The sequence below is a fragment of the Bufo gargarizans genome, chromosome 2 (genome assembly GCF_014858855.1).
Source record: "Bufo gargarizans isolate SCDJY-AF-19 chromosome 2, ASM1485885v1, whole genome shotgun sequence".
NCBI classification, from domain to species: Eukaryota; Metazoa; Chordata; class Amphibia; order Anura; family Bufonidae; genus Bufo; species Bufo gargarizans.
This window is the reverse complement of record NC_058081.1, coordinates 337,015,060-337,042,920: the sequence shown is the minus strand read 5'-3', so window position 1 is coordinate 337,042,920 and position 27,861 is coordinate 337,015,060. Positions and strand designations below refer to the sequence as shown.

Here is a 27,861-nt window from a genome sequence, read left to right as displayed (position 1 = left end):
GGAGGGGGGTCCTGCACATGGCAGGCACCCTACAGAAAAGGCCGCATGCACTGACCAGCGCCGTAGCGCGGAGAGGGCAAAAAAACCGCCTAGAAGGGGAAATGACCCTGGTAGCGCCGCAGCCGGGGAGCGCGACACCATGCCACCTATGGAAGGGGGGCATGTATACAGGCAGCACTCTGAGATGAGGCTGCAGTGTCCTGCGCAGCCCACAAGTCATATTAATAAATAATTTAATTTCTTTTTTTTTTTTTTGTTTAATTTATTTATTATAACCCAGCCTCACTGAGGCAGAAAGCCACACAGGCCCATCGGAAGCCGGCCTGTACCCAAGGGGTTAACAGGGATCCGGCCTGGGGGCGGCACTGCGATCCTCTGGGGGCGGGGGAACCTCCAGGCGGGAAGATTCGCGCCCGGAAAAGTTCCAGCCCCCTCCAACAGAGGCCCGAATTTTGCGGCCTAGCAGGCCGTGAAGCCGGGGTCTAAATTTTTAGCGGCGCCCGGCTGCCCGGGGCCGCACAGTATTTAAAGTACCGGCCGGGCCTACGGAGCGGCACATACCGGCCGCGGGTGCCCACCCCGCGGGCCGGAAGAGCTGGGGACCCGGATAGAGTGGGATCGCTGCCGCGAAGTGTCGCCCAGGAGGGGAACAACATTTTGCGGCGCCCGGCCGACCGGAATGTTCCGACGGTCGGCCGGGGGCTGTTGAGGCATAGCGCTCATTTGTAGGCCGCGGTGCCCACCCGCTGTCGGAAGCGATGACCCGGCAGCCATTTCACCCCTGGAGCGGGCCCTTGGCCTAGAACAGCGCTCCATATGGCCGGCAGCCACAACCACCTTGCCCTTGGACCGGTGCCCGTGATGGGTCAGGGGCAGCAAGGCGCGGGCCCTCTGGCCCTGAAGCAGTGGCCGGTAAGAGGGAGGGGGACCCTGAGACCAGGTCTGTGAGGGTGGGAGGCCTGCATAACCCCTACGTCAGGGGCAGCTAGGTGCGAACCTCTGCAGCTCCCCAGGCATTCTTCTTGTCAGGGAGAAGGGTGCCAATGTCCTATGGAGGGGAGGAGAGGGAGCAGAATGTCGCCCTGTGGCAGCCAGGGGCCAGCCTAGGACTAGCAGGGACAAAAGGGTCCAGAGGCCCTGTCAGTATGGGGGTCAGGCACGCAGGAGACCGGGGTGGGGGGGGGGGACGTAGGGCTGGAGAAGCCAATCTCTCACCACAGCCGTCTTCACCCTCGGTCCGTTCCAGCAGGGTCGCCCCTTCAGCTACTGGCACCGTAGTGGCAGGACGCTGGAAGAGGGACTTGGCGTGCGGGCGACCCTTGCGCTGGCGGGATGTAGGGGAGCTGGGCTGCCCTGATCCACCTTGCCTTCTGTGGGGGAGGCAGCAGTGCGGATGACCGGCACTGGCGCAGCTCGACCCCGGGAGAAACAGAGAGGTCTAGTGCGTCTCTGTTGTCCCTGATGTTCTGGAACAAAAAGAAAAGAAAAAAGTAAAAATCTAAAATTAAAACAAGGAGAAAACAGCCCTGCAGTAGCAGGGAGTGTCTTGCCTCCTTGGACACTAAGCTAAAAACTGACAGTCTCTCTCTCCAGGCTGAGGGTATAGCTGTGGAGGAGGGGCTAACAGTTCTTACTTAGTGTCACGCCTCCTAGGGAGATGAGCTATACCCAAGGTCTTCTGTGTCCCCCAAGGAAACTGGGCGAGAAAAATGGTGTGTGTAGTTTGTAGTCAATGATGCCTAAAGGCTCTAGACAGCCCCCAACATTTGTTTCCTTAATGATTGAGCACAATGCTCATATGGCATATGCCCAACTGAGAGCTCTGTGTGGTGTGTTGGCACTGATCTGCGTGACCACAACAGGAGACGATATATTAGATGTGCTCACAGCTGTACAGTCCTCTTTCCCTCTGTACGATCAGTGCATGGCAGGAAGGGAACCTGAAAGTAATGTGCACATATAGGTCACACTGCTGGAGCCTCGGGTGTTGATTAACCCTTATTAACCCTATTTTACCCTAGACCATCAGAGAATAAAATATTACCCCATCATATACTCTAGACCCCTTATTTATATGATATATAACACCAGATAATAAAACACATACACCACTTATATATCCTAAACTTGTAGATATTAGCGCATACTTTTATTACTACTTGTCCACCAAAGTAGAGAAAATCTGTGTGTAGCCCCAACCTTTGAGTCCTCATAATATTCCATTAGGAAGCCTCAAGTTGCTCCCTAATAAATCATTTTTAGGCACATAACAATATTAAAAGGAACTGTATATAAGTGTAGACAATGATTACCTCTTCATATTCCCGTTTTCCTTCTGCTTGGAGAATGAGACTCCTGGAGAATGCAACAAAGGAAAAATATTATTTTACAAAAAAAAAGACAACAGTTCAAAAATAAAAACAAGAAAATAGAAAAGAGTGAATTATGTGAGTACTTTCAAATTTGCGGCAGAGTGATCCGGCAATCTGCATGCAAACGGAAAGCATCTGTAGACGGAGCCGGATGCGGATCCGTCTTACATATGCATTGCAAGAACGGATCCGTCTCTCCAGTTGTCATCTGGAGAAACGAATTCGTTACATATTTTTTTCACATTTTTATCGGTCTGCGCAGACGGATCCGGCATTGCGGTATTTTGAATGCCGGATTCGGCACTAATACATTCCTATGGAAAAAATGCTGGATCCGGCATTCAGGCATATGTTTTTTTGCCGGAGATAAAACCGTAGCATGCTGCGGTATTATCTCTGTCCTGATCAGTCGAAAAGACTGAACTGAAGACATCCTGATGCATTCTGAACGGAATGTTCTCCATTCAGAATGCATAGGGATATGCCTGATCAGTTCTTTTCTGGTATTGAGCCCCTAGGACGGAACTCTATGCCGGAAAAGAAAACCGCTAGTGTGAAAGTAACCTAATAAACTGACAAAGTGTTCACTTCTTTGATATTACATCAAGCTGACTTAAAAGGGGCCCTTCCAACAGAAAGGGATATTTTTTAAGCTTTTCTTTTTTATTTCAGCAGTACTATACCATTAAAAATGAAATACAAAACACTGTCCTCAGCACAAATGATAACACCTCGTATATTGATAGGTAATCCGTAGTCAGTTTACTGCTGCTGTGAGGGGAAGATGTTATCTGAAGGGTAATCCTCATGATAATAGTAGGTGTAGAATTGGGATAAGATTAAGACAGTGGAGTACATAAAGATGCCCACAGAAGATCAATGCACCTATTATTTAATGTGCAATTCTCTAATGGTCTGACCAAGGATGTCATGCGAGGCAGTTTACCGTGCTAAATGTCCACACAAAGAGGCGGGACAAGAAGTAGAATACATGAAGTGACCTAAAAACAGTATATCCAGAAAACTATTCACCTAGTTTAGTAAAACAAACAAACATATTCACATATAGTTTGCTAAAATGGGATTCAACAACTGATGTCCCTTAAAGTGTCCCTTTAAAATGTACCTATTGATGTTTTATTAATTTTTTTCAAATGCAAGATTATCCAAATAAGTTAGAGCTGGGGGCCTTTCTCAGAGTTCAAAATCCCATTCTTTCACATAGCCATAAAGTAAAATACCATTCTGCCTACTTGCCATTACACTGAACTTAATAATACATCCGTCTTCATCAACATCCCACTATCTTAGTGAAGACAGATGTATTGTTAAGTTCATCGGTAGTGTATAAATCTGCCCTTAGTAAATCAGGTCTGTGCTATTGGTCTCTTCCAACTCCTCCATTTTCAGACACTCCCAAATCCAACTTTAACCACCCAAAACTGACTCTCAAGGTTGTGGAGTCATCGCAAGTTATATATAGGGGCCATAGAAAAGCACTCATGATTCTGATGCAGGGCTGTGAAAATTTACATTGAGGCTAATACATTCTGGCAACCTGGAATTATATGAGGAATTCAAGACAAACTAATTTTCTGATGTGTCATGTGGACATACCCAGTTTTATTTTACATGGTATAATGTAGCATCTGCTCTACCAGCTTATTTGGCTACAATTGTCCCTATCCACCCAATATCTGCAGTATTCTTTTCAGTCCAACATCACAGTAGTTTAGAACTACAAAACAAATACAATGAAAGGTCTTTGAGATGACCACTCAAAATTGTGGAGGTGGTCCTTACAGAGAGAAGGACTAAGAAAGATAAGATATAAGAGCACTAAGCAACCATGAGCGTTTGTTTAATCCAGGTGGTGATCAGGCATTGTCTTCACACAGAGGTGATCTTTTCAAGAGGTTTCACTGTACCCAAAAATACAATTCTCCACAATAACTGCGACCGACATTTATCAAAAGTTGCATTAGCCAGTTTCAAAACGAAAGCTAGGCTAATTTATTGACATATGATGTGACAAATTTATGACTTGCATGTTTTATCTTTGATAAATGTGTCACAACATATAGCTACAATTCTGACACCTTCAAAGCCAGGATTGGTTGGGAATGCTGTACCAGATAAATCTCAGCTTATCTGTACTGCCGCCCTCTCACTGAAGTATGCATGCTATTGCGTCTTCAATATTTGTGAGATGCAGCCTCTTTCCACCTGCCCATTGCCAATTGACAGCTTTCTCCCTATTACTGTGCATAGTGAGAAAATTGTAATTTGGGGTGGGGGTGGGGGGGGGGGGTGGCTTCTGCTCATTAATATCAAAGACTTCAGTGCTGCACCTGATAAAATGCAATTTTATGAAAACTTTTGCATATTGAAAAGTAAGTGACACTCCACTATAATTAGGGAGTCGGTCATAAACATGGTGATATACTCACTTCTAAGAATGTCCAACTCCTGAATGGAAAGCCCTCCATAATCAATGTTACAAGTAATTGTACACAAAAGATAAAAATAATATAAGTACACATCACAAGTGAGCAGCGCATGTTCACTTAATAGTTACCAGTTATTGCTAATTACGTAAGGTCTATTATACAGGACATATCACACAATTAGAGAAATAGTGGATAAATAAAAGAATTACTTACGATTTGCCATTGGGCGAGGTGATTTGAAAACAATATCGTCTGTCCTCACAGTCTACTGCCATGACTGAACAATTGTCTAGGTCTTGAATCAGACCCCCAGCCACTTCACCGCGGTGCTGGCACATTAGGTTACCCCCTTGTGTAAAGAAATACAGTCGCTCCCATGTTGTGGTAACTAAACCAGTTTTGCTAGAGGGCATAAAAATAATGTCAAATAAAAATATATACACTTTATGTCGTGTACAAAAAAATTAATAAAGGTGACAATTTTAGTGTTAAATATGGCTCCCGTGCTTTAAATTTGTATGTTGCACCTGCAAAAAATGCAACAATGGATATTTTTTCATATTTAATTTATTATTTCCTTTTTATATAGTATTATAAAACATATATTATCCCTTGAGCAGGATCCTAGGAATAGTCAATAAAAAAACACCCAATAGTCTAACTGGCCAGAAAAAGGCCCACTAGGGATCCTCTCATAAATCAATCATTAAAACGTAACCTTTATTTTTTTTTACAAAAGTGCCCAATGATGGAGTGATAAAATTATCAGCTGACTTCCAAAGACGGGCCTCTATCTTAAGCACACAATGCTCTATGTCAAATGGGTCCCATAAATTGTGTACTTTTTATATGATGCTGCGCTGTGTGTCACAGCACTATGATACCATGATAGTGTAAGGCTGCTTAAAGGGAACCTGTCATCAATTTTATGCTGCCCTTAATAACGGCAGAATAAAGTAGAGACCGGTGAGTTGATTTCAGAGGTCTGTCATTTATAAGTTAAAAGTAAGTGGTTGCCGAGAACCAGGGGCGTAGCGTGGGGGGGGCCAGGGGGGCCGTTGCCCCGGGCGCCAAATTGTAGGGGGCGCCAGGCAGAAGGCAGTAAAATGAGGGTGATGGAAGCCTATGGCTCCCATCCCCTCCGTTCCGCCTGGCATCAAGCTTTAAAACGCAGTAGAGCGGCGCAGGAGTCCAGGAGATCGTGATTATATGACCGTGACCTCCTGCGCCGGGTCTCGCGAGATGACGCGATGACGCGGCGCAGGAGGCCACGGTGATGTTTTCCTGACTGCCTGCGCCGGGACGCCCAAGCAAAGACTGCAAGAGGTGATGAAGAGAGGTGAGTACTTTTTTTTTTTTTTTATGTAAGTACTGGGGGCCATACTGGGGGCACTATGGAGGTGGCCAGTATATTTAAAGAATGGGTACCGTTTTATATTATACAGAGGGGCCATGATACATTATACAGAAGGCCATTATATATTATAGTTATACAGAGGGGGCCATAATAAATAATAATTATACAAAGGAGTCATTATATATTATACAGAGGGGCCATTATAATAATACAGAGGGGCCATTATATATTATAATAATACAGAGGGGCCATTATATATTATAATAATACAGAGGGGCCATTATATATTAGAATTATACAAGGGGGCCATAATATATAATAATTATACAGAGGGCCCATTATTAATAGCCTCTCTGTATAACTATAATATATAATGGCCCCTCTGTAATATTAGGATATATAATGGCCCCTCTGTATTATTATAATATATAATGGCCCCTCTGTATAATATATAATGGCTCCTTTGTATAATTATTATTTATTATGGCCCCTTCTGTATAACTATAATATATAATGGCCCCTCTGTATTATTATAATATATAATGGCCCCTCTGTATTATTATAATGGCCCCTCTGTATAATATATAATGGCTCCTTTGTATAATTATTTATTATGGCCCCTTCTGTATAACTATAATATATAATGGCCTCTCTGTATATTATATATAGTGACCCCTCTGTAATATTAGGATATATAATGGCCCCCTCTGTATTAATATTATATATATAATGCCCCTCTGTATAATTATTATATATAATGACCCCTCTGTAATATTAGGATATATAATGGACCCTCTGGATAATTATTATATATAATGGCCCCCTCTGTATTATTAGGATATATAATGGCCCATTATATATCCTAATATTACAGAGGGGTCATTATACAGAGTGGGGCATTATATATAATAATAATAACTAATATTAATAAAACTCTGCAGAGATGTGACGTGGCTGAAAGAAGGTGTCATGGCGGTCTTATCTCTGAATGAAGATGCTGAGGAAAGTCTACATCACAGGAGACGTCACTGGATGGATGAGGTATGTGGTGCTGTATTATACTGTATATTTTGTAGTGATGTATGTAATGTCCAAACACATATTTGTTATACGGTAGGGTTGGGGGGGGGGGTGGATTGAGAATTTGGCGCATCCCTGCTGCATCCTGGCCCCAGACTTCAGGTCACACTGTGCGTGTTCTGAATTCTGGGGCCTTATACCCATCTACTACATCATCTGTACTTAGAGCGTTGTCACCATGTTATCTGTGGTGTTACATAGGACTGCTACATTAGCTGTAAAAGGGGCGTGTCCACAGGTTGGGAGGGGGGGGGGGCGCAATACATGGCTCGCCCCGGGTGCTGGCAACCCACGCTACGCCACTGCCGAGAACCAACATCACAATCATTGCAGACTGGGCCTGGAAAAGAGTCCCGTCCACCTGAGAAGAGTCCTGGTTATTCATGAAGTCCTGCTCTCCTGCCTAGTTTTCTCTCTAGGAGACAACTGCCAACCATCAGCAGATGGACGGGGAGAACAGGAGATTAGGAATAACCAGGACTCTTCTCAGGTAGATTTGACTCTTTTCAAGGCCTGGGCTGCAATGATTATGATGCTGGTTCTCGGCAACCACTTACTTTTAGCTCATCAGCGACCCACCGCTGACATCAGCATTTCTGTCACTATTTTATGCTGCCCTCAGGGAGGTTAGCATAAAGTTGATCACAGGTTCCCTTTAAAGAACCAGCAGTTGCTGGATACAATACTTGCAGCCCTTTAACTGAGCTCTTATAATTATGTGAAACACCACAATGCTTCATAGCTACCTAAAAGTCAGCAGCCGCTGGATACAATGTATCGACTGAGCTCTTAAAGGCAACCTGTCACCTAAAAAACGCCTCCCAAACCGCCAGCATTACCTTAAAGTAGCCAGCAGTATGTTCCTAAAGATGCTTTTCTTCCTCCGGCCAGATGCACCAAAATCTTGAAAATCTAACTTTAATCCCCTGCACGCGCTATGTAACAGCAGAGTTGGAAGTCAAGGAAGCTAAGCCCGCCCCTTACCGTCCTCCCTTCACTGTGATTGACATCCTGCTGTGAGGCTGTGATTGTGCAAGTCTCGCGCATGCGCGGTGCGCTCGTCACTGCGCAATCCCGTCTCCGGCTCCCGCACTCAGCCGGCCACTCATCTCTCTGCGCATGCGCCGGGCTTTTTCATTGTGCATGCGCAGAGGGCAAAAAGCGGCCGGCTGAGTGCGGGAGCCAGGATCGCGCAATGACAAGAAGCGCACCGCGCGAGACTTGGGTGCATCTGGCCGGAGGAAGAAAAGGATCTTTAGGAGCATAGCATACTGCTGGCTACTTTAAGGTAATGCTGGTGGTTTGGGAGATGTTTTTTAGGTGACAGGTTCCCTTTAACATTCTAACACTTTGGGCAACATTCCATCATTGGGCACTTTTGTAAAAAAAAAAAATATAACATTGTTCGGTATTGACAAATACTATGATCCAATGGGAATCTATGCAAACAGATCCCATTATATCTTATATCAGCTCGCTGTCACTGGACTATGATTTTGCCCACAGCCTGAGCCAAACAATGGAGGCAATCCACCATCAATCGTGGATTGGACTAAGCACAGGCTTAGCAGGTTGCTTTTGTCTTATGGTTAAAATCACAGAACTCACAATATAAAGGGTAACCTTTGAGCTAATATCATTCACCTTCTCATGTTTAGATAGCCAGCCTTTTGGATTAGGTTTCGGTTGATAACTGGGGATGACACATCATAGTCTGGCGTATACACAGCATCACTACCAGAAAGTAGCTCTTGTTGCGTAATCCTCATAGCCTCTGCTTCAGCATCCAATTCTCCTTGTACTCTAAAAGAACAGATGGCAGCCCTCAGCAGTTGATAGTGGACAGAATCCCAGTAATATAATACTACAGGTACAGATACAGGAGACAAGATAAGATTAGAATGTTTCCCAGACAGCTGATATTCTGCCAGCTCCATCTTGGAAACATGTGGGAATTTGCTTAGTACCTTCTGTTCTGCTGGGTACATGATACGTTATGCCAGGAGGAAGGACATCCAGTCTGAAACATGGCGGTATACTCGCTTTACTATGCAACCTGTTTACAGATTTCTCAATAAAGGGTATCAAGTTTTTACAAGACAGGTTCAGAATTACCCTTAGTTTTTTATGACAGGGATCACTTAGATGTGTTTAGCCAACAAAACATCAGATCATAAGCTCTCCAGTTTAGTATTACACTTCTCCAAGTCTTGTACATGCTTACCGTTGAATCATGCTTGACACAGAAGCTAGAAAACCATCCATTTTTTTGGAAAACGTTTCATATCCTTTTTTCAGAAAATCAATCTGCAACATAATAAATTATGTTACATGCTAATATTGTGTCATAATTTAAAATAAGTCTGTTAAAGGCTTAAGAACTTAAGCATCACCTGTCCCTGTGTGTACCCAAGAATAGGATCCAGCATTGCTGTCCTCTTCCTGTACTGCAGAGCATTTAAGGCACAGTAGTACTGCAATGAAGAGAGGTGTTGCTTCCTTCTAGCGCCAGCAACTTCTTTTGCAATCTCAGTTTTTAGCTTTATAAAATAAAATGGTAAAAAAATATGAAAATACTACATAATAAAGATATCCAGTCAAAAGCAAATTCATACACATCAGTAATTTTCCTGGGAGGGTTGTTCTGTGATGCATGGATTTTAAAGAATACAAGGAGGCTTGTGAGCTATTACAAACTGCGGTATTTTTCGCTTTATAAGATTTATAAGATGCATCCCCCCCCCCAAAAGTGGGGGTAAAATTGCAGTGCTTCTTATAAAGCGAATGGTGCAATTTTTACATGGCTGACAGAGCGGCCTGCGATGTATCAGTTACAGTAAGCGGGGTGGGAGGAGAGCCAGGAGGCGGCAACTGCTGTTGCACTCGCGGCAAGGACCGGTGCAGTCACTGCACGCCATTACACCGGGCCCGCTCACAGCAGTCTTTATATGTAAAGTTTATTTATTTAATGCTCAAGCAGTGGCTCCCTCTTTGTTAAACTACCCTAATCGTCTGTAGTAGTACTCACTAGCTCACTCAAAGCAGCGGTCAGGCCGGCAGCGTAACATCACTCACTCGGTCATGCTCCTCCCACTTTCTACAGACCACCATTAGTTCAAAACCCACCAAAAGCACACCTTTTGGTGAAAAAAATGTTTTTCTTATTTTCCTCCTCAAAAACCTAGGTGCGTCTTATCATCAGGTGCATCTTATAAAGCGAAAAATATGGTATATCTTAGTGAATTGCTATTCCAGCATCTACCATTTTCTGACAACTACACCTTCTTACTATGTAAGCAATGCATTTGCATAACATAGGGTCATTTTGAAAGCGAGTGAGGCTTTAGGACTAATATATCATTTATCATCATTGTACAGTTTACTGCTTACTTTTTCATTCTCTCTCTTTTTGGGCAGTCTGCTGTACTTTGCCATTGACAGGTCATGCTCTAAACAGAACAATAGAAACATTCAATGAATAAATAGTTATATTAAGCATGAGTGAATGTCATGGAACCAATATTAGAATAATTTCATGAAAGAATATCTGTAATCAAAAAACAGACATACCATTGCTAGCAAGAAGAAAGAGATCTTTTAATGTGCTTACTTCTGTAAAACAAAATAATATAAAGAATGTAAAACACTAAGTAATAAAACTACAAATTGTTTTTACACTTATTGATAGAGAAATAAGATTTTATGAACGTTTAAGTAAACACAATGCAATGGCACAGTTTTTCACTCATGTACTGTATGTCATATAACAGTGATATTATCATTGACATACTTGCATTCTTCCTTTTGAAAACTTTGCACTCAAGAGAATGTCTGAACTTGCTACATTTTATTCAATATAGAAATTGTCAAGGAAGATGTCACTAGATTTCACAATACAAATAGCATACATTATTACACAGATCTCATAGACCTGAAGAGGCTGGTGTACTTTTTTTTGGAAAATCAATTTCAGAATAACTAAGGCTACTTTTACACTCGCGTTTGGTGTGGATCCGTCATGGATCTGCACAGACGGATCTGCACCGATAATACAACCGCATGCATCCGTTCAGAACTGATCCGTTTGTATTATCTTAAACATTGCCAAAACTGATCCGTCTGGAACATCATTGAAAGTCAATGGGGGGCGGATCCATTTTCTATTGCACCATATTGTGTCAGTGAAAACGGATCCGTCCCCATTGACTTACATTGTGAGTCAGGACGGATCTGTTTGCCTCCGCATTGTCAGACGGACAACAAAACGCTGCAAGCAGTATTTTGGTGTCCGCCTCCAGAGCGGAATGGAGACTGAACGGAGGCAAACTGATGCATTCTGAACAGATCCTTATCCATTCAGAATGCATTAGGGCAAAACTGATCCGTTTTAAACCGCTTGTGAGAGCCCTGAAACGGATCTAACTAACGGAAACCAAAATTCCAGTGTGAAAGTAGCCTAAATAATCCTTATTGAAAATTTTCCCACCTGATATTAACAAGAGTCTATGTCTGAATGAATGCACATATTAAAGGTGTATTTCCATCTTGACCTTTCTTGGGAATGACCCGAGTAAGCACGAGGGATAGTACACCAGACTCGTCTTGTCCAATAGATTTATTTAATATTTTTATGCAGTTTTTGGTATGAAATCTGGGAATAGATCTGTTTTAAAGGAGTTCATGGTCAGCAAAAAAGTGTATTTGTGCTACATTCACTTCAATAAGGCTGACTTGCAATAATTGCAAAAAAACTGATCATTTTTTTCGAATCAATTAGTGGAAATATATGTGGCACTTCTGTGTTTTGGACCCACTTGGCTTACAAATACAGATGAAAAATAATGACAAAATACTGACCAAGTGAAAATGGCCTTGATACAAGCAACTTTCGATAAATAAATAGTACCAGTGAAGATAAGACAATTCCAGATTTAGATATTCGAGAAAAATACCTATTTTCCAGTTATCAGGCTCCTCCCCTATGACCCCTTAAACTGTTCACTCACTCCAAAATCACTGATAAAATAACTTTTCTCCTTCACTGAGAGATCAGGTTACAGTTGCCAATAGAAGTCTATAAAGGGGAAAAGGAGAGGAAGCAGCTGCAGAACATTGCAGGGGCACCACTTTAAACTAAAGACAACGATACAATTGAAAATGATGGCGGAGAAGAGAGCTATCTGGTCTTTCTTAATATGGCCACAGATTGAGCTTGTAATATACCCCACAAGATGGTGGCGTCCACATTTAGTGTAAAGACAAACATGGCCACTGAAGCCGGATACCTGATTTATAATGCACTCTGCTAATTTACTATATATCACCCAGCCAGTAGTGACAGTGAGGGAGATTTACTATTTAAAATGTTTTTGGAATTTCTACACTTTTTGCATCTTGCCTGACAAGTAACCATGGCTTTGCAGGGAAACTGTGTGTAGCTTAAGTGCTCCATAAAATGCACAACAATTTGGCACTTTTTTGTTATAGGTAAGCTAAGCTAAAAGGGTTATAAAGTTAGACTAGACAGTTAGTCTAAAGATGCACCAAAGTTATCGCCCATCACCAGTCACTGGGATAACGCTGGTGAAGTTTAAAACTACAGTATTAGTAAATCTGTCTCAATGTGTTTAGTGACAGGCTACTCATTACTGGCAATGATCATAGTGCATATAGTTCATAGTGCTTGCATACTTTTGGCTTTCCCACGTGTTATTTTTACATGTTGAAGGGCTGAACTTCACAACAGATTATAGTAATTTTCACTATGTCTTGGATACATATAGGGGCATAGCTACAGGGGGTGCAGAGGTAGCAATCGCTACTGGGCCCAGGAGCCTGAGGGGGGCCCAAAGACCCTTTTGCTGCATAAGAAGACACCAGTATAAGTGCATGCTGGTCAAGTTACACCTCTGGCTGGAGTGAAGGGGTTAGATCAACAATTTTGCATGGTGCACGGACTGGGGCGGTGGGGGGTTGGTTGTTGCTGTTTAAATTTTTGCCTCAGGCAGCACGAAGGCTATGTGCTTTCCTGTCCCCTGACCACAAATCACTGAGGTAAGGGGGGCCAAGCTGAAAGTCTTGGCCATGAGCCATGAGCCTTACCTCCCTGGAGACATACAATCTTTTGATGATGAGTTGAGGGGCGTCATGAAAACTTTGCGCTGGACCCACCCGTATGTTTAAAACAGCGCTGGACATCCAAGGACAGAACCAATATATTTTAATAATATGCACCAATGCCTTCAGTCATATAAGCTCACAATCAAAGCACCAAACTCTGCAATGTGTGCAAATGCAAATAATAAAGAGAGGAATAACCAGTGGAAAAATACTACTAAAAAATCCAAAGACAACAACCTTAGACTAACATAAAAGAGAAAACCAAAAGCAAACCAAGTGCTTCTAGTTGCTTTATTAGCCTTTTTGTACTGGGAACACTATTTGGTCTCAAGAGCTTAAAATCAGCATTTGTATTGGGTCTTATATGAGAAATACTAATTATTTACCTGTGAGGTCCTTTTCCCGGAATTGTATCAAGGGCAGCACCATGCTGTCTGCCAGCTGCTTTGCTAGTTCTGTATGAAGGACATTGAGCTGAAAAAAAAAAACAAGAAAAATGTTTATTGCAATATGAAAGCAGCTGGTCATGCTGAAAGTACCGTATCTGAAAGATCTGCACTGATATATAATAATCCCATGGCTTTGGCTGCCATATAGACAAAGGGTAGAATTTCAGAACCTTCGTTAAATGGCTTTTTTATATTGTTTAGTCCAATATGAACAAAATCTAAATAATATTTCAAAAAGAGGATTATTGTTGCACAGGGAAAACAGTCAATACTTATAGTAATGCCTTACCCATTATGCACTTATTTTATTATTTCTTTTATGCACTTATATAGCACTGCTATATTCTAAAGCGCTTTACAGACATTAGCATCAAGCTGTCCCCATTGGAGCTCACAATCTAAGTTCCCTATCTGTATGTCTTTGAACTGTTGGAGGAAACCCATGCAAACACAGGGAGAACATACAAACTCCATGCAGATGTTGTCCTTGGTTGGATTCCAAAAAAGTGACCCCATTTTAGAAACTACGGTATAGGGTGGCAGTTTTGTTGGTACTATTTTAGGGTACATATGATTTTTGGTTGCTCTATATTACACTTTTTGTGAGCAAGGTAACAAGAAATAGCTGTTTTGGCACCGTTTTTATTTTTTGTTATTTACAACATTCATCTGACAGGTTAGATCATGTGGTATTTTTATAGAACAGGTTGTCACAGATGCGGCGATACCTAATATGTATACTTTTATTTTATTTATGTAAGTTTTACACAATGATTTCATTTTTGAAACAAAAAAAATCATGTTTTAGTGTCTCCATATTCTGAGAGCCATAGTTTTTTCAGTTTTTCGGAGATTATCTTAGGTAGGGTCTCATTTTTTGCGGGATGAGATGACGGTTTGATTGGCACTATTTTGGGGTGCATATGACTTTTTGATCACTTGCTATTACACTTTTTGTGATGTAAGGTGACAAAAAAGCCGGAATTAGACTTACCGGTAATTCATTTTCCACGAATCCACCATGACGGCCCAGAGAGATTGACCCCTGACCTCTGTAGGGGCAGGAACAGAGATAGGTTTAAAAGGACCCCTCCCACCACCATTCACCAGTGAGTTCCAGATTATAGTGCTACAACCACCAGTTTACAAGTGAGACAACTCAAGGTGTTGTTTTTTTTTTTTTTTTCCTCTTGGTATTACCTCATACCAAAAGTTCTTTTTTTTTTTTTTTAGGGCGGGATATCATGCCGTCATGGTGGATTCGTGGAAAATGAATTACCGGTAAGTCTAATTCCGGCTTTCCACTTCACCACCATGACGGCCCAGAGAGACGTAACAGATTATATACGACTTAGGGTGGGGCAACGGCCTGAAGGACCTTGAGACCAAATGCGAGGTCGGAAGACCTGGATAAGTCGAGCCTATAATGTTTAATGAAGGTGTTAACATTAGACCAGGTTGCAGCCTGGCATATTTGATTTAGGGAAGCTCCTGCCCTTTCAGCGAAAGAGGCAGATATAGCTCTTGTGGAGTGAGCCCGAATGACCTCTGGACAACTGATGCCTTCGATCTTGTAGCAGTCTGTAATAGTCTGTCTTACCCAACGGGCAATGGTAGATCTGGAAGCTGCCTTCCCTTTATTTTTACCACAGAAGAGCACTAATAAGTTGTCCACCTTCCTCAGGTCCTTAGTGACCTCTAGGTATTTTAGTACTGCTTGTCTGACGTCTAGCGTATGGAAACGTTCCTCTCCAGAATTTTTAGGATTTACACAAAAGGAGGGAAGAATGATCTCCTGGCTCCTATGGAAGTCTGTTACTACCTTTGGCAAAAACGTAGGGTCTAGCCTCAAGGTGATACGGTCCTCCTGTACCCTGAGATATGGTTGTCTTATTGACAATGCTTGGATCTCGCTCAGTCTTTTTGCTGATGTTATGGCTATAAGAAAAGCCACCTTTTGAGAAAGATTCTTCAGGGAACTTGCGTCCATGGGTTCATACGGTGGACCTGTGAGTCCTCTAAGGACAATGTTTAAGTCCCAGGTAGGCATCCTTGATCTGAGGGACGGTCTTAGTCTGGCTGCAGACCTTAGGAATCTTTGGATCCATCTATGGCTGGCCAATTCGGAATCGAAATAGGCGCTAAGTGCTGAGACCTGGACTCAGGGTAGAAGGACTTAACCCTAACTCTAGTCCCTTCTGAAGGAAATCCAGAATCCTCTGTATATTTGGTCTGGTTTGATCTGGGGCTTCGTCGCCTGACCAGGTGCAGAATCTTTTCCAGATCTTGAAATAAATGGAGTTAGTCACCTTCTTTCTGCTGGCCTTCAAGGTAGATATAACCCCCTCAGAGAGACCTCTCTGCCTTAGGCCCCATGCACACGGCCGTTGTTCACAGCCGTGTGCGGGCCGTGGAACCGCGGCCTGGATCCCTCCTGAGAGCAGGAGCGCACGGCGTCACTGGTTGCTATGACGCCGTGCGCTCCCTGCTGCCGCCGCAATACAGTAATACACTGGTATGATCTATACCAGTGTATTACTGTACTGTGCCGGCAGCAGGGAGCGCATGGCGTCATAGCAACCAGTGACGCCGTGCGCTCCTGCTCTCAGGAGGGATCCAGGCCGCGGTTCCACGGCCCGCACACGGCTGTGAACAACGGCCGTGTGCATGGGGCCTTAGGAGGTTGGACTCAGGATCCAGGCCGAGAGGCTGAAGATTTCCGGATGAGGATGGAGAACCGGCCCTTGGATCAGGATATCCTTTCTCCCTGGGAGAATAAATGCTTCCTGTGGGGAGAGTTTGGTTAGGATCGAGAACCAGCTCCTCTTGGGCCAGTATGGGGTGACCAGGATTACTCTGGCTCTGTCCCTGATGATCTTTTGGAGAACCCTTGGGATTAATGGGAATGGAGGGAAGGCATATGCAAGGACCCAGTCCCAGTGCAGGGAGAAGGCGTCGATCGCTAGGGGCCTGTCCCTTGGGTTTAGGGAGCAAAAGGTTGATACCTTTGCGTTTGTCCTTGTGGCGAATAGGTCTATTACAGGAAGGCCCCATCTCTGGACAATCAGATTGAAGATCTCGATGTTTAAGGACCATTCTCCCTGGTCTATGGTAGTCCTGCTGAGGAAGTCCGCCGCACAGTTTAGGCTTCCTTTTAAATGAACTGCCGATATTGATTTTACATTTTTTTCTCCCCAGAGGAAGATTTTTCTGGATAGACCTTCCAGCTTCTGAGATCGTGTGCCCCCCTGATGCTTGAGGTAGGACACGGTCGTTACATTGTCTGAATAGACCTTTATATGTTTTTTTTTGTTTTGGAGCGGCTGTTCGTATTGTCTCCCAAACTGCCCTGAGCTCCCTGTAGTTGGAGGACTGAGCTGCAATCTTCGGAGGCCAGTCTCCCTGGTACAGATCGGAGTGAATTTTTGCGCCCCATCCTTTTAGGCTGGCATCGGTCTGAATATGTACTGCTGGGGTCTTGAACCAGACCATGCCCTTTTTTAAATTTTTTGTGTGAAGCCACCACCGGACTGAAGATTTTACGTGGCTCGGGATCAGGATCTTTCTGTCCAACGAGGTCAGATTTTTGTCCCATTTTCTTAAAAGCCAGGACTGAAGGGCTCTGTAATGGGCCTGGCACCATGGGACTGCTACAATACAGGCTGTCATCTGACCTAAAAGGCTCATCGTTTCTCTGAACGAGAAGGAGCGACGTCTCAGGAAGGCTCTGATTGATGACTGTAGGTTCTGGATTCTTTCTGCTGGAAGGAAGGTTGTTTGTTTTTCCGAATCCAGCAAAACCCCTAGGAACTTTACCCTGGTATTTGGAACTAGGGAGGACTTCTTTAGGTTTATCACCCAACCTAGATATGTCAGAAGGGAGCAGAAGATTTCTCGATCTGCTATAGACTGAACCACCGTGTTTGAAATAAGTAAAAAGTCGTCTAGATAAGGGACAACCGTCACCCCCTGAGGTCTCAGGGAGGCGACCATCTCTACCACCAGCTTCGTGAAAATCCTTGGGGCTGAAGCCAGCCCGAAGGGGAGAGCCACGAACTGGAAGTGGTGAACAGACCCCCCGTGATCCTTTACTGCAAAGCGCAGGAACCTCTGAGACTGGGAGTGAATGGGAACATGATAGTATGCGTCCTTCAGGTCGATTGTACAGAGGGACGCGTCTTTTTGAATTAATGGGATGGTAGAATTTAAAGATTCCATCTTGAACCTTTTGTAGATCACAAATTTGTTTAGCCTCTTTAGATTTATGATCATGCGGAAGGCGCCCCCCGGCTTTTTTACCAAGAAAAGGCTGGAGTAGAACCCCCGCCCCCGTTGAAGCTCGGGAACTGGAATTACTACTCCTAGGTCCAGAAGATTCTGGACCTCCCTCCAGATCTGGCTGTACTGAAAAGGAGAAGGGTGGTGAGAAATCAGAAATACGTTCGGAGGGGGGGAAGATAGTTCTATCTTGTATCCAAACCTGACAAGATTTTGCACCCAGAGGCTCGGAGAAGTCTGTTGCCACTGAGCAAAATGTTGGGATAGTCTTCCCCCTATCCTGGCGTCACTGTTTCTCACCGCCCTTGTTTTGGGGATTAAGCAGGAACCCTCTACCTCTCCCCCCTTTGGGGTAACTCCAACGTCCGGTTTTACCTTTACCACGAAAGGAACTGCTTTGGGTATTTTGACCACGAAAGGAGGGTTTCTTTTTAGGGATCCTATCCTCAGGGAACCCCCTCTTTTTATCAGTAGCCTTCTCGAGGATCGTGTCCACTACAGGGCCGGACACGTATTCACCCGAGAAGGCTATGGAACACAATTTCATCTTGGAAGGGATGTCTCCTGACCAAGATTTCATCCAAAGTGCCCTCCGGGCCGCATTGGACAAGGCTGCATCCTTGGCTGAAAATCTAATTGTCTCTGCAGAGGCGTCCGCAAGGAAACCTGTAGCAGATTTTAGCAAGGGAATGGAATCTAGTATCTGTTCCCTAGGCGTCTTGCTGCTTAGATGATCCTCTAATTCATTCAGCCATAGGTACATAGACCTAGCGACTGAAGTAGCGGCTATGTTTGTCTTAACACTAAACATAGCTGCCTCCCAGGACCTTTTTAATAAGCTGTCGGCCTTTCTTTCCATCGTGTCCTTTAGCTGACAGGAATCCTCAAATGGAAGTGAGGTTCTCTTATTGACCTTGGCCACCTGGACGTCAATTCTAGGGACCTCGTCAAAAATTTTAGAGTCTGATGGGTCAAATGCAAGGCGGTTTCTAAATTCCTTGGATATACCCAGCTTCTTTTTTGGATGGGCCCATTCATCCATCACCATCTCCTTAATGTTTTCGTTTATGGGGAATACCCTGGAGCGTTTGACCCTCAATCCCCAAACATTTCTTCCTGAACCGTATGGGGTTGCTGAATGTCTTCTACCCCCATGGTATCCCTGACAGCTTTTAGAAGATCACTCATCTCACTGGGAGTGAAGAAAAATTTTCTGGAGTCTTCAACGATCTCGCCCTCAGATAGGTGATCGTCGTTCTCTTTTTTAGAGGATGAAGCATCGTCCTCTAAATCTTCGGAGTCAGAGGGGATGTCTGCCCCCCTGGGTCTTTTAGGTGGGCGGATCTCCCTGGTATCCTCACGGAGGGAGGCCAAAGAAGATTTAACCTCCTCCTGGATCATGGATCTAAACTCCTGCATGATTGAGGGCTGTTCATCTCTCACTATCTTAGCGATGCAATCCTTGCACAGTTTTTTTGTGTAATCCTCAGGAAGCCTGACGGAGCACCTGATGCATCTGGCGGTCTTCTTAACTTTTTTTAAAGTAAGTTTGGCCTAAGTGAGAGAGAGGCAGCCCATTTAATTAATGTTAATCTGGTATAGGAGCAAGACTAAATGCAGTATACCAGCAGACACCACCAGGGGGGGGAAGTGATTACCCTCTAAGGCGCACCCCCCCCCCCTTTAGCCAACTATTAAGCCGCCGTCATGCCCAGGTGGGCTACTCACGCAAGGGCGCTCGGGAGCGGTCTGCTCCTTCTGCTGTGGCTCTTTCTCCTGGTCCGACATCTTCCGGTAGGAGAGCGATGCAGAGAGCGCAGCGGGAAAGTGCTTGCTAGCGTCTTTTATGAAAATCCATCCACTTCCGGGTTTCGGCCTGCGGCCCGGAAGTGATGTCAGACGCGCGCGACAGCCTAGAGCGTCTTTCCGGTCGGCTACTTCAGAGAGGTAGGCGACCCGCGGCAGCTCAGGGCAGGCTTCCCTCAACAGGGAGCGTGACCCCGGCGTCCCCTGTCAGCTTGAGAACGAGTCCGCCGGAGAGCAGGGGACGCATCTCTGGGTGGAAAGGACCCGCAAGGGAGGCAAGGAGCACCACCGATGCGGTCACCCAGGTATTTGAAAATAATAAACGAGGTCCACTTCACCTCCCTGAAAGCCAGAGAGGACTTTTACTCTGTCCTGGCCACTATAGGGGCAGGAACACACTGGTGAATGGTGGTGGGAGGGGTCCTTTTAAACCTCTCTCTGTTCCTGCCCCTACAGAGGTCAGGGGTCAATCTCTCTGGGCCGTCATGGTGGTGAAGTGGAAAAATGGTTTATTTAGCAGAGTTTTTTTTTTACAGTGTTCATCTGAGGGGTTAGGTCATGTGATATGTTTATAGAGCCGGTCGATACAGATGCGGCGATACCTACTTTATTTTCCCCTATTTTTTTACCAATCATGTTTTACTTTATTTGGGGAAAATTATGTTTATTTTTACTTGAAACAAAAAATTTTTGGGGGGAACTTTTTTTTTCACTTTATTTTTTGGCCCACTTTGGGACTGAAATTTTTGGGGGTCTAATCCTTTACAATGCATTCCAATACTTCAGTATTGGAATGAATTGGCTGTATGAGTAATACAGTGAGTATTACTCCTACAGCTTCCGGGCTGTGAGATCCAGGGGGCTGGATTTCACAGGCTCATCACCGGAAGGCAGCACAGATGCCTAAGGAAGGCATCACGCCACCTTCCAAGCCATCGGGTCCCCCCTACAACCACATCGGGACCCGATGGCACCAACGCCAGCCGCCGCTGCAATAGGTAAAAGCCGCAAACCGCAGGTCTGAATTTAACTGCGGTTTGCGGCGATCGCCAACACGGGGGAAGGGGGTCAGGGGACCACCCGCGCGCATTTACCCAAGGTGCCTGCTCAATGATTTGTGCAGGGCGGTGCGGCAGTGCGGGCAGGAGGGCCGCGATCATCCGCCCACCCCCTCTCTCAGGATGTCCGAGCGGTTTGCAGAGTGTCCATAGGGACCACTGTATGGAAGAGGTTAACAGCGAGGGAGCTCCCTCCCTCTCCCATCGGGGGCTGCTGTGCTTTTTCAGCCCCTGATGGGAGAGGGAGGGGGTCCCCTCCCTCCCAATCGCCCACTGCTCTGCTGTGGCAGCGAGTGGTGGTTACTATGGCAACCGGACGCCTTCACAGGCATCCGGCTGTCCATGGTGCTGATCAGAGGCTGTCCATGGTCCTGATTAGACTTCTGCTAAATGCAGAAGTCTAATCAGACTTTGTAAAGTGAAAATACAGTACAGTACACTATATAGTGTACTGTACTGTATTATACAGACATGACACCCACTGGATCTTCAACAACCAAGTGGGTCTGGGTCAAAAAAATGAAAAATAAAAAGTGAAAAACTAAAAATGAAAAAACACATTTATCACTGATAAAAAAAAGAAAAAAAAAAATTCCCTACACATGTTTTATATCACCGCGTCCGTAACGACCTGATCTATAAAATGGTCATGTTACTTTCCCCGCACGGTGAATGCCATAAAAAATAAAAATAAAAACTATAATAAAATTGAAATTTTGCCCACCTTACTTCCCAAAAAAGGTAATAAAAGTGATCAAAAAGAGTCGTATGTACACCAAAATAGTACCACTCAAACGGTCACCTCATCCCGCAAAAAATGAGCCCCTACATGAGACAATGGCCCACAAAATTAAAAAGCTATGGCTCACAGACTATGGAGACACTAAAACGCGATTTTTTTTTGTTTCAAAAATGATATTATTGTGTAAAACTACATAAATAAAAGTATACATATTAAGTATCGCCGCATCTGTGACAACCTGTTCTTTAAAAATACCACATGATCTAACCTGTCAGATGAATGTTGTAAATAACAAAAAATAAAAACGGTGCCAAAACAGCTATTTCTTGTTACCTTGCTCACAAAAAGTGTAATATAGAGCAACCAAAAATCATATGTACCCTAGAATAGTACCAACAAAACTGCCACCCTATCCTGTAGTTTCTAAAATGCGGTCACTTTTTTGGAGTTTCTACTCTAGGGGTGCATCAGGGGGGGCTTTAAATGGGACATGGTGTCAAAAAACTAGTCCAGCAAAATCTGCCTTCCAAAAACCGCATGGCATTCCTTTCCTTCTGCGCCTTTCCGTGTGCCCGTACAGCGGTTTACGACCACATATGCAGTGTTTCTGCAAACTACAGATTTAGAGCCATAAATATTGAGTTTTGTTTGGCTGTTAACCCTTGCTTTGTAACTGGAAAAAAATTATTAAAATGGAAAATCTGCCAAAAAAGTGAAATTTGAAAATTGTATCTCTATTTTCCATTAATTCTTGTGGAACACCTAAAGGGTTAACAAAGTTTGTAAAACCAGTTTTGAATACCTTGAGGGGTGTAGTTTCTAAAAAGGGGTCACTTTTTGGAGTTTCTACTCTAGGGGTGCATCAGGGGGGGTTTCAAATGGGACATGGTGTCAAAAAAACAGTCCAGCAAAATCTGCCTTCCAAAAACTCTATGGCATTCCTTTCCTTCTGCGCCCTGCCGTGTGTCCGTACAGCGGTTTACGACCACATATGAGGTGTTTCTGTAAACTACAGAATCAGAGCTATAAATATAGAGTTTTGTTTGGCTGTTAACCCTTGCTTTGTAACTGGAAAAAATATTAAAATGGAAAATCTGCCAAAAATTGAAATTTTCTCTCTATTCTCCATGAATTCTCGTGGAACACCTAAAGGGTTAACGACGTTTGTAAAATCAGTTTTGAATACCTTGAGGGGTGTAGTTTCTATAATAGGGTCCTTTTTGGGTGGTTTCTATTATGTAAGCCTCACAAAGTGACTTCAGACCTGAAATGGTCCTTAAAAAGTTGTTTTTTGAAAATTTCTAAGCCTTGTAACGTCCCCCAAAAATAAAATGTCATTCCCAAAATGATCCTGACATGAAGTAGACATATGGGGAATGTAAAGTAACTTTTGTTTGTAGATATTACTATGCATTATAGAAGTAGAGAAATTGAAACCTGGAAATTTGCAAATTTTTTTTTTTTTTTTTTTTACTCCATTTTACCAGTGTCATGAAGTACAATATGTGACGAAAAAACAATCTCAGAATAGCCTGGATAAGTCAAAGCGTTTTAAAGTTATCACCACTTAAAGTGACACTGGTCAGATTTGCAAAAAATGGCTGTGTCCTTAAGGAGTTAAGTAGAAGCATGCAATGGTGATTTCCTCATCTCTAACAATTTATTGAAACAAAAGCCAACAACAGTGGTGGGTATACCCCCACAAAAATGTCAATGTCTCAATAACTTTGTCACGTGGCCTTGAGCATCAGTTAAAGTTTGACAGCGATGTCTCATGCTGTCTCAAGTCAACTTATTGTCTGCTGAGGCATGGCATCCCACTCTACTTGAAGGGGTGCCCTCAGGTCATTGAGTTTCTGGGGTACAGAGAGTATGGGCTTGTCACTGTACCATTCAGAAAGTGTAGGGCAGTTCTGTATTGACTAGACACACTCTAACACCACTACCACCAAAGACTTGTCTGGTAACAACAGTGGCTGATGCATAGCTCTTTCCTTGACGTCTCCAACATCGTTGGCAGCTATCATTTCTGCTCAGCGTGAATCAACTTTCATCAGTGAACAGCACTGAGGTCCACTAGTCCCTCGTCCAGTGAAGCGATGACGCCTGTGCCTGGTGGTGTGGTAAGGTACCCTTGCAGGTCGTCTAGCACGCAGACCACGCTGATGTAAATAGTTTCGAATAGTCTGACATAACATTTGGGTGCCTCTCACCTCCCTTAAATCTAGGGCTGCAGCTAACGATTATTTGAATAATCGATTAGTTGCCGATTAATTTCTACGATTAATCGATTAATCGGGAAAAACGACAAAATTACAAAACAGAGGTTTATATGATCTTACTTGAAAAATTATGTTCAAAGGCCATATTAAAACAAATTGTGGACGACACTTATGGGGGATCTGTGGACGACACTTATGGGGGATCTGTGGACGACACTTATGGGGGATCTGTGGACGACACTTATGGGGGATCTGTGGACGACACTTATGGGGGATCTGTGGACGACACTTATGGGGGATCTGTGGACGACACTTATGGGGGATCTGTGGACGACACTTATGGGGGATCTGTGGACGACACTATTATGGGGGATCTGTGGACGACACTATTATGGGGGATCTGTGGACGGCGTTTATGGGGGATCTGTGGACGGCGTTTATGGGGGATCTGTGGACGACACTATTATGGGGGATCTGTGGACGGCGTAGTTATGGAGAGGGGGATATGTGCACTGTTATGGGCATAACAGTGCACAGATCCCTTTCCTCATAACAGTGCACAGACCCCCCTTCCCATAGCAGTGCCATACACAGACCCCCCCTCCTCCCCATAGCAGTGCTATAGACAGATCCTCCCCCCTCCCCATAGCAGTGCTATACACAGACCCCCCTTCCCCCTAACAGCCCCGGCGCTTGCATCTTTATTTTACCTTTTTACAATGACGCTCCCGCTCCTGTAACAGCCAGGCAGAGCGGACGGCGGCGTAACGTCACTCAATCACGTGACGCGCCTGCTCCGCCCACTTCATGAATGAAGGAGGCGGAGCAGGCGCGTCACGTGATTGAGTGACGTTACGCCGCCGTCCGCTCTGCCTGGCTGTTACAGGAGCGGGAGCGTCATTGTAAAAAGGTAAAATAAAGATGCAGCGCCCGCCCGAATAGCAACGAATCGGCGATTATTCGATAACTGGATTCGTCGACAACGAATCCAGTTATCGAATATAATCGATTACATCGATTAATCGTTGCAGCCCTACTTAAATCTGCTTGGAGTTGTGCGGCATTCATCATCCGGTTCCACAGGGCATTGTTCACAATTAAGCCTCATTCACACGTCAGTGTTTCACGAACGTGTGCTGTACGTGTTCTGCATGCATGGATGCCATCTGTGTTGCCTCCGTGTTTCACGGATCATCAAGAAGAGATGCTTTGAAAATTATTTTTCAGCTGTTCAGTGTCAATGAAAAATGGATGCAACATGGACAGCAAAAAACTGACACACGGACCCAACACGGATACTTCACGGACAGCTTCATGGCTGCATCACTGACCACCTGCTCACGGATTTGAGCACGGACACGGATGTGTGAATGAGGCTTTAAGCTGTCATCGGTGTGGGATGTGACCAAAGAACGTCCACTTTTATGCCTTTCTGTGACTCTTCTAGTCTCTCTGTATCTCTGTTGCAACCTGCTGATGACACTCTGTGACACTCTAAGCTCAGTGGCGACTTCCATCTGCGAATATCCTGCTTGAAGCCCCTCAATGGCGAGGTACCATTGATCAATTGTTAGGTGTTGTCTTGGTCTCATGATGTCAAAATGTGAACAGCATGATGAGGAGGACTGTTTAAATACCAATTCTAACTGAACCAGGAAATGTATTGGGCGATTCATGGATCAAACACCTGTTGTGAATTTTGCCATTAAGCGCCTTGTTAAAGAACAGCAAGTTGTGCAAAAAGTACTGAAACATTGAACAGTTGGACATGTGCATTCAAAAGTTTGGAGAAGGTCACATGAAGTTCACCTGTAAAGGTTAGAGTGCATTTTCCATTCATCCTGAAATTTTACCCACAAGCCAAATATCCTTAAAGGGAGTCGGTCACCTCCATATGGCCACATACAGCGCTTACATGGCTCTGTAGCACACCGATACAGGATTGTAATGGTACCTTTGTCTTTTTCTTTAGACTTGCAGAAGCAGGAAAAAAGAAGTTTAGTTCATATGCAAATGAGCACTCGCAAGTGCCCAGGGGCGGCGTTCACTGTGTTGGAGCCCAGGCTGCTCTGCCCTTTTTCATTGTTTCCCCGCCTCTGCTTATGCCCGCCCTCCTATTCCCCTGCGTCATCCTTCGGTCCGGCCGAGATCCAGCACCTGCGCACGGCCTCGCCAGGCTCTGCGATGCCCATTGTGGGCGAGTGCTCATTTGCATATAAATTAAACTTCGTTTTTCCAGCCAGCTACTGCAAGTGTAAAGGAAAAGACAAAGGTACATTCATGTATATGTGTGCTACAGGACAATGTAAGCACTGTATATGGCCATATGGAGGTGACAGACTCCCTTCAACTTTTTATGAGTAGTGTATGTGCTATGCACTAATTCCTATATAAAGCAATAACACATCTATTCAGCAACTAAAAATCTGGCTTTATTGTCAGCGCAATTTTACTTCAAAGAAAAGAACTTAACGAATCTGAAAAAGGGCAATACCTTCTTTGACAGCAATTTTCACCTTAAGTAGAATTCACAGTGTAGATGTGAATTAGAATAGATTGATCAAGTGGCACTGCACAATGTGACTGCAAAGTGGGCTCCACACGATACATGTAACTTACTAATGCATAATATTGACTAGACATGCCAGCTTAGTCTCATCTGTCCATTGTACTGTAAGTATGACCTGCATACCACTTCTGAGTCTTTAAAGTAATACTCAGCCAAACACGCAAGCCTGTCATATGCTAGCAAGAACCCTATTATAGTCTGTAATTCCAAAAAATAGCACAGAAAAGTTGCAGTTCTGACAAATTTCATTAATCTGGATAGGATTTTCTGGTAGCAAATCATCATATATACATACAAATAGCATGTATGATTATTGTAAATTGAAAGATGGGCTTCCACATGGCTGAGAACTGCACAGCAAAACCAAAGAGTTTGCCATAGCTTCTCAGCAAGCAGAGGTAAAGCACATGTTATTAAAGGGTTTTTCTGTAATCTTTATACTGATAACTGGATAGGTCACCAGTATCTGATCGTGGGGGTCTGACACCTGGCACCCCCTTTGATCAGCTGTTTGAGAAGGCATTGGAGCTCCTCGCATCTTTCTCTAGACCAGTGATGACACATTCATTGGTCACATGGCCTAGGAGCAGCTCAGTCCTATAGAAGTGAATAGGGCTGAGCTCAATACCAAGCACAGCCCCTATACAATGTACGGTGCTGTGTTCAGTAAGCTGCGAGAAGAAGTGCCGCTGCCTTCTCAAGCAGCTAATCAGTGGGTGTCCTGGGTGTCGGATCCCCACGATCAGATACTGATGACCTATCCCGAGGATAGGTCATTAGTATAAAGATAAAAGAAAAAAAACTTTTAATAGAAGTCCATGCAAAGGGCAGGAGGATGAGAGACTACTGGAAACAAGCACAGAAACATACGCAGCAACTTCTGCTGGCTGGTGATTGGAACATAGCACCGATTACATGATGGCCGGGAAACAGAGGAGCGGGCCGGTGCTCCTATGTTTTAGTAGTTCCTATTGCAGTGCACTTCTTGCTTTGGCTGAAAAAACTGCCACAAAAACCTATGTTAACCCACCATTACAGATAGAAAAAAAACTGATGCAAGTTATATTTTACAATACTAATCAAAAATTTTGGACACTCCAATCCATGGTATTTTTTTATTTTTTTTACATTGTAGATTTATATTGAAAATGTGAAGGAACACAAATGGAATTAAAGGGATTTTCCGCTTTATTTATATTAATGACCTATCCTCAGGATGGGTCATCAATATCGGATAAATAGTGTGCTGTCCGCATCCATAGTTCCGTAGTGCGGCCCCCCCAAAAAAGATAGAGCATGTCCTATTCTTGTTCGCAAAAAGAATAGGCATTGCTATCAAAGGCTGGCCGTGTGCGGTC

General features: G+C 44.1%; 1 protein-coding gene across 2 annotated transcripts in view; it reads right to left on the bottom strand.

Moving 5' to 3' along the window:
- The window catches only part of APPL2 (adaptor protein, phosphotyrosine interacting with PH domain and leucine zipper 2), a 99,823-nt gene that overhangs the window by 30,201 nt on the left and 41,761 nt on the right, over positions 1-27,861 (bottom strand). For both annotated transcript variants that reach the window (XM_044280584.1, XM_044280583.1), the window contains exons 5-12: positions 13,766-13,853; positions 10,830-10,871; positions 10,650-10,708; positions 9,653-9,799; positions 9,484-9,566; positions 8,904-9,062; positions 5,036-5,224; positions 2,313-2,355 (exon numbers count right to left, since the gene is read on the bottom strand). In XM_044280584.1, coding sequence (XP_044136519.1) covers positions 2,313-2,355; positions 5,036-5,224; positions 8,904-9,062; positions 9,484-9,566; positions 9,653-9,799; positions 10,650-10,708; positions 10,830-10,871; positions 13,766-13,853 — 810 coding nt within the window. The remainder of the gene's footprint in view (positions 1-2,312; positions 2,356-5,035; positions 5,225-8,903; positions 9,063-9,483; positions 9,567-9,652; positions 9,800-10,649; positions 10,709-10,829; positions 10,872-13,765; positions 13,854-27,861) is intronic.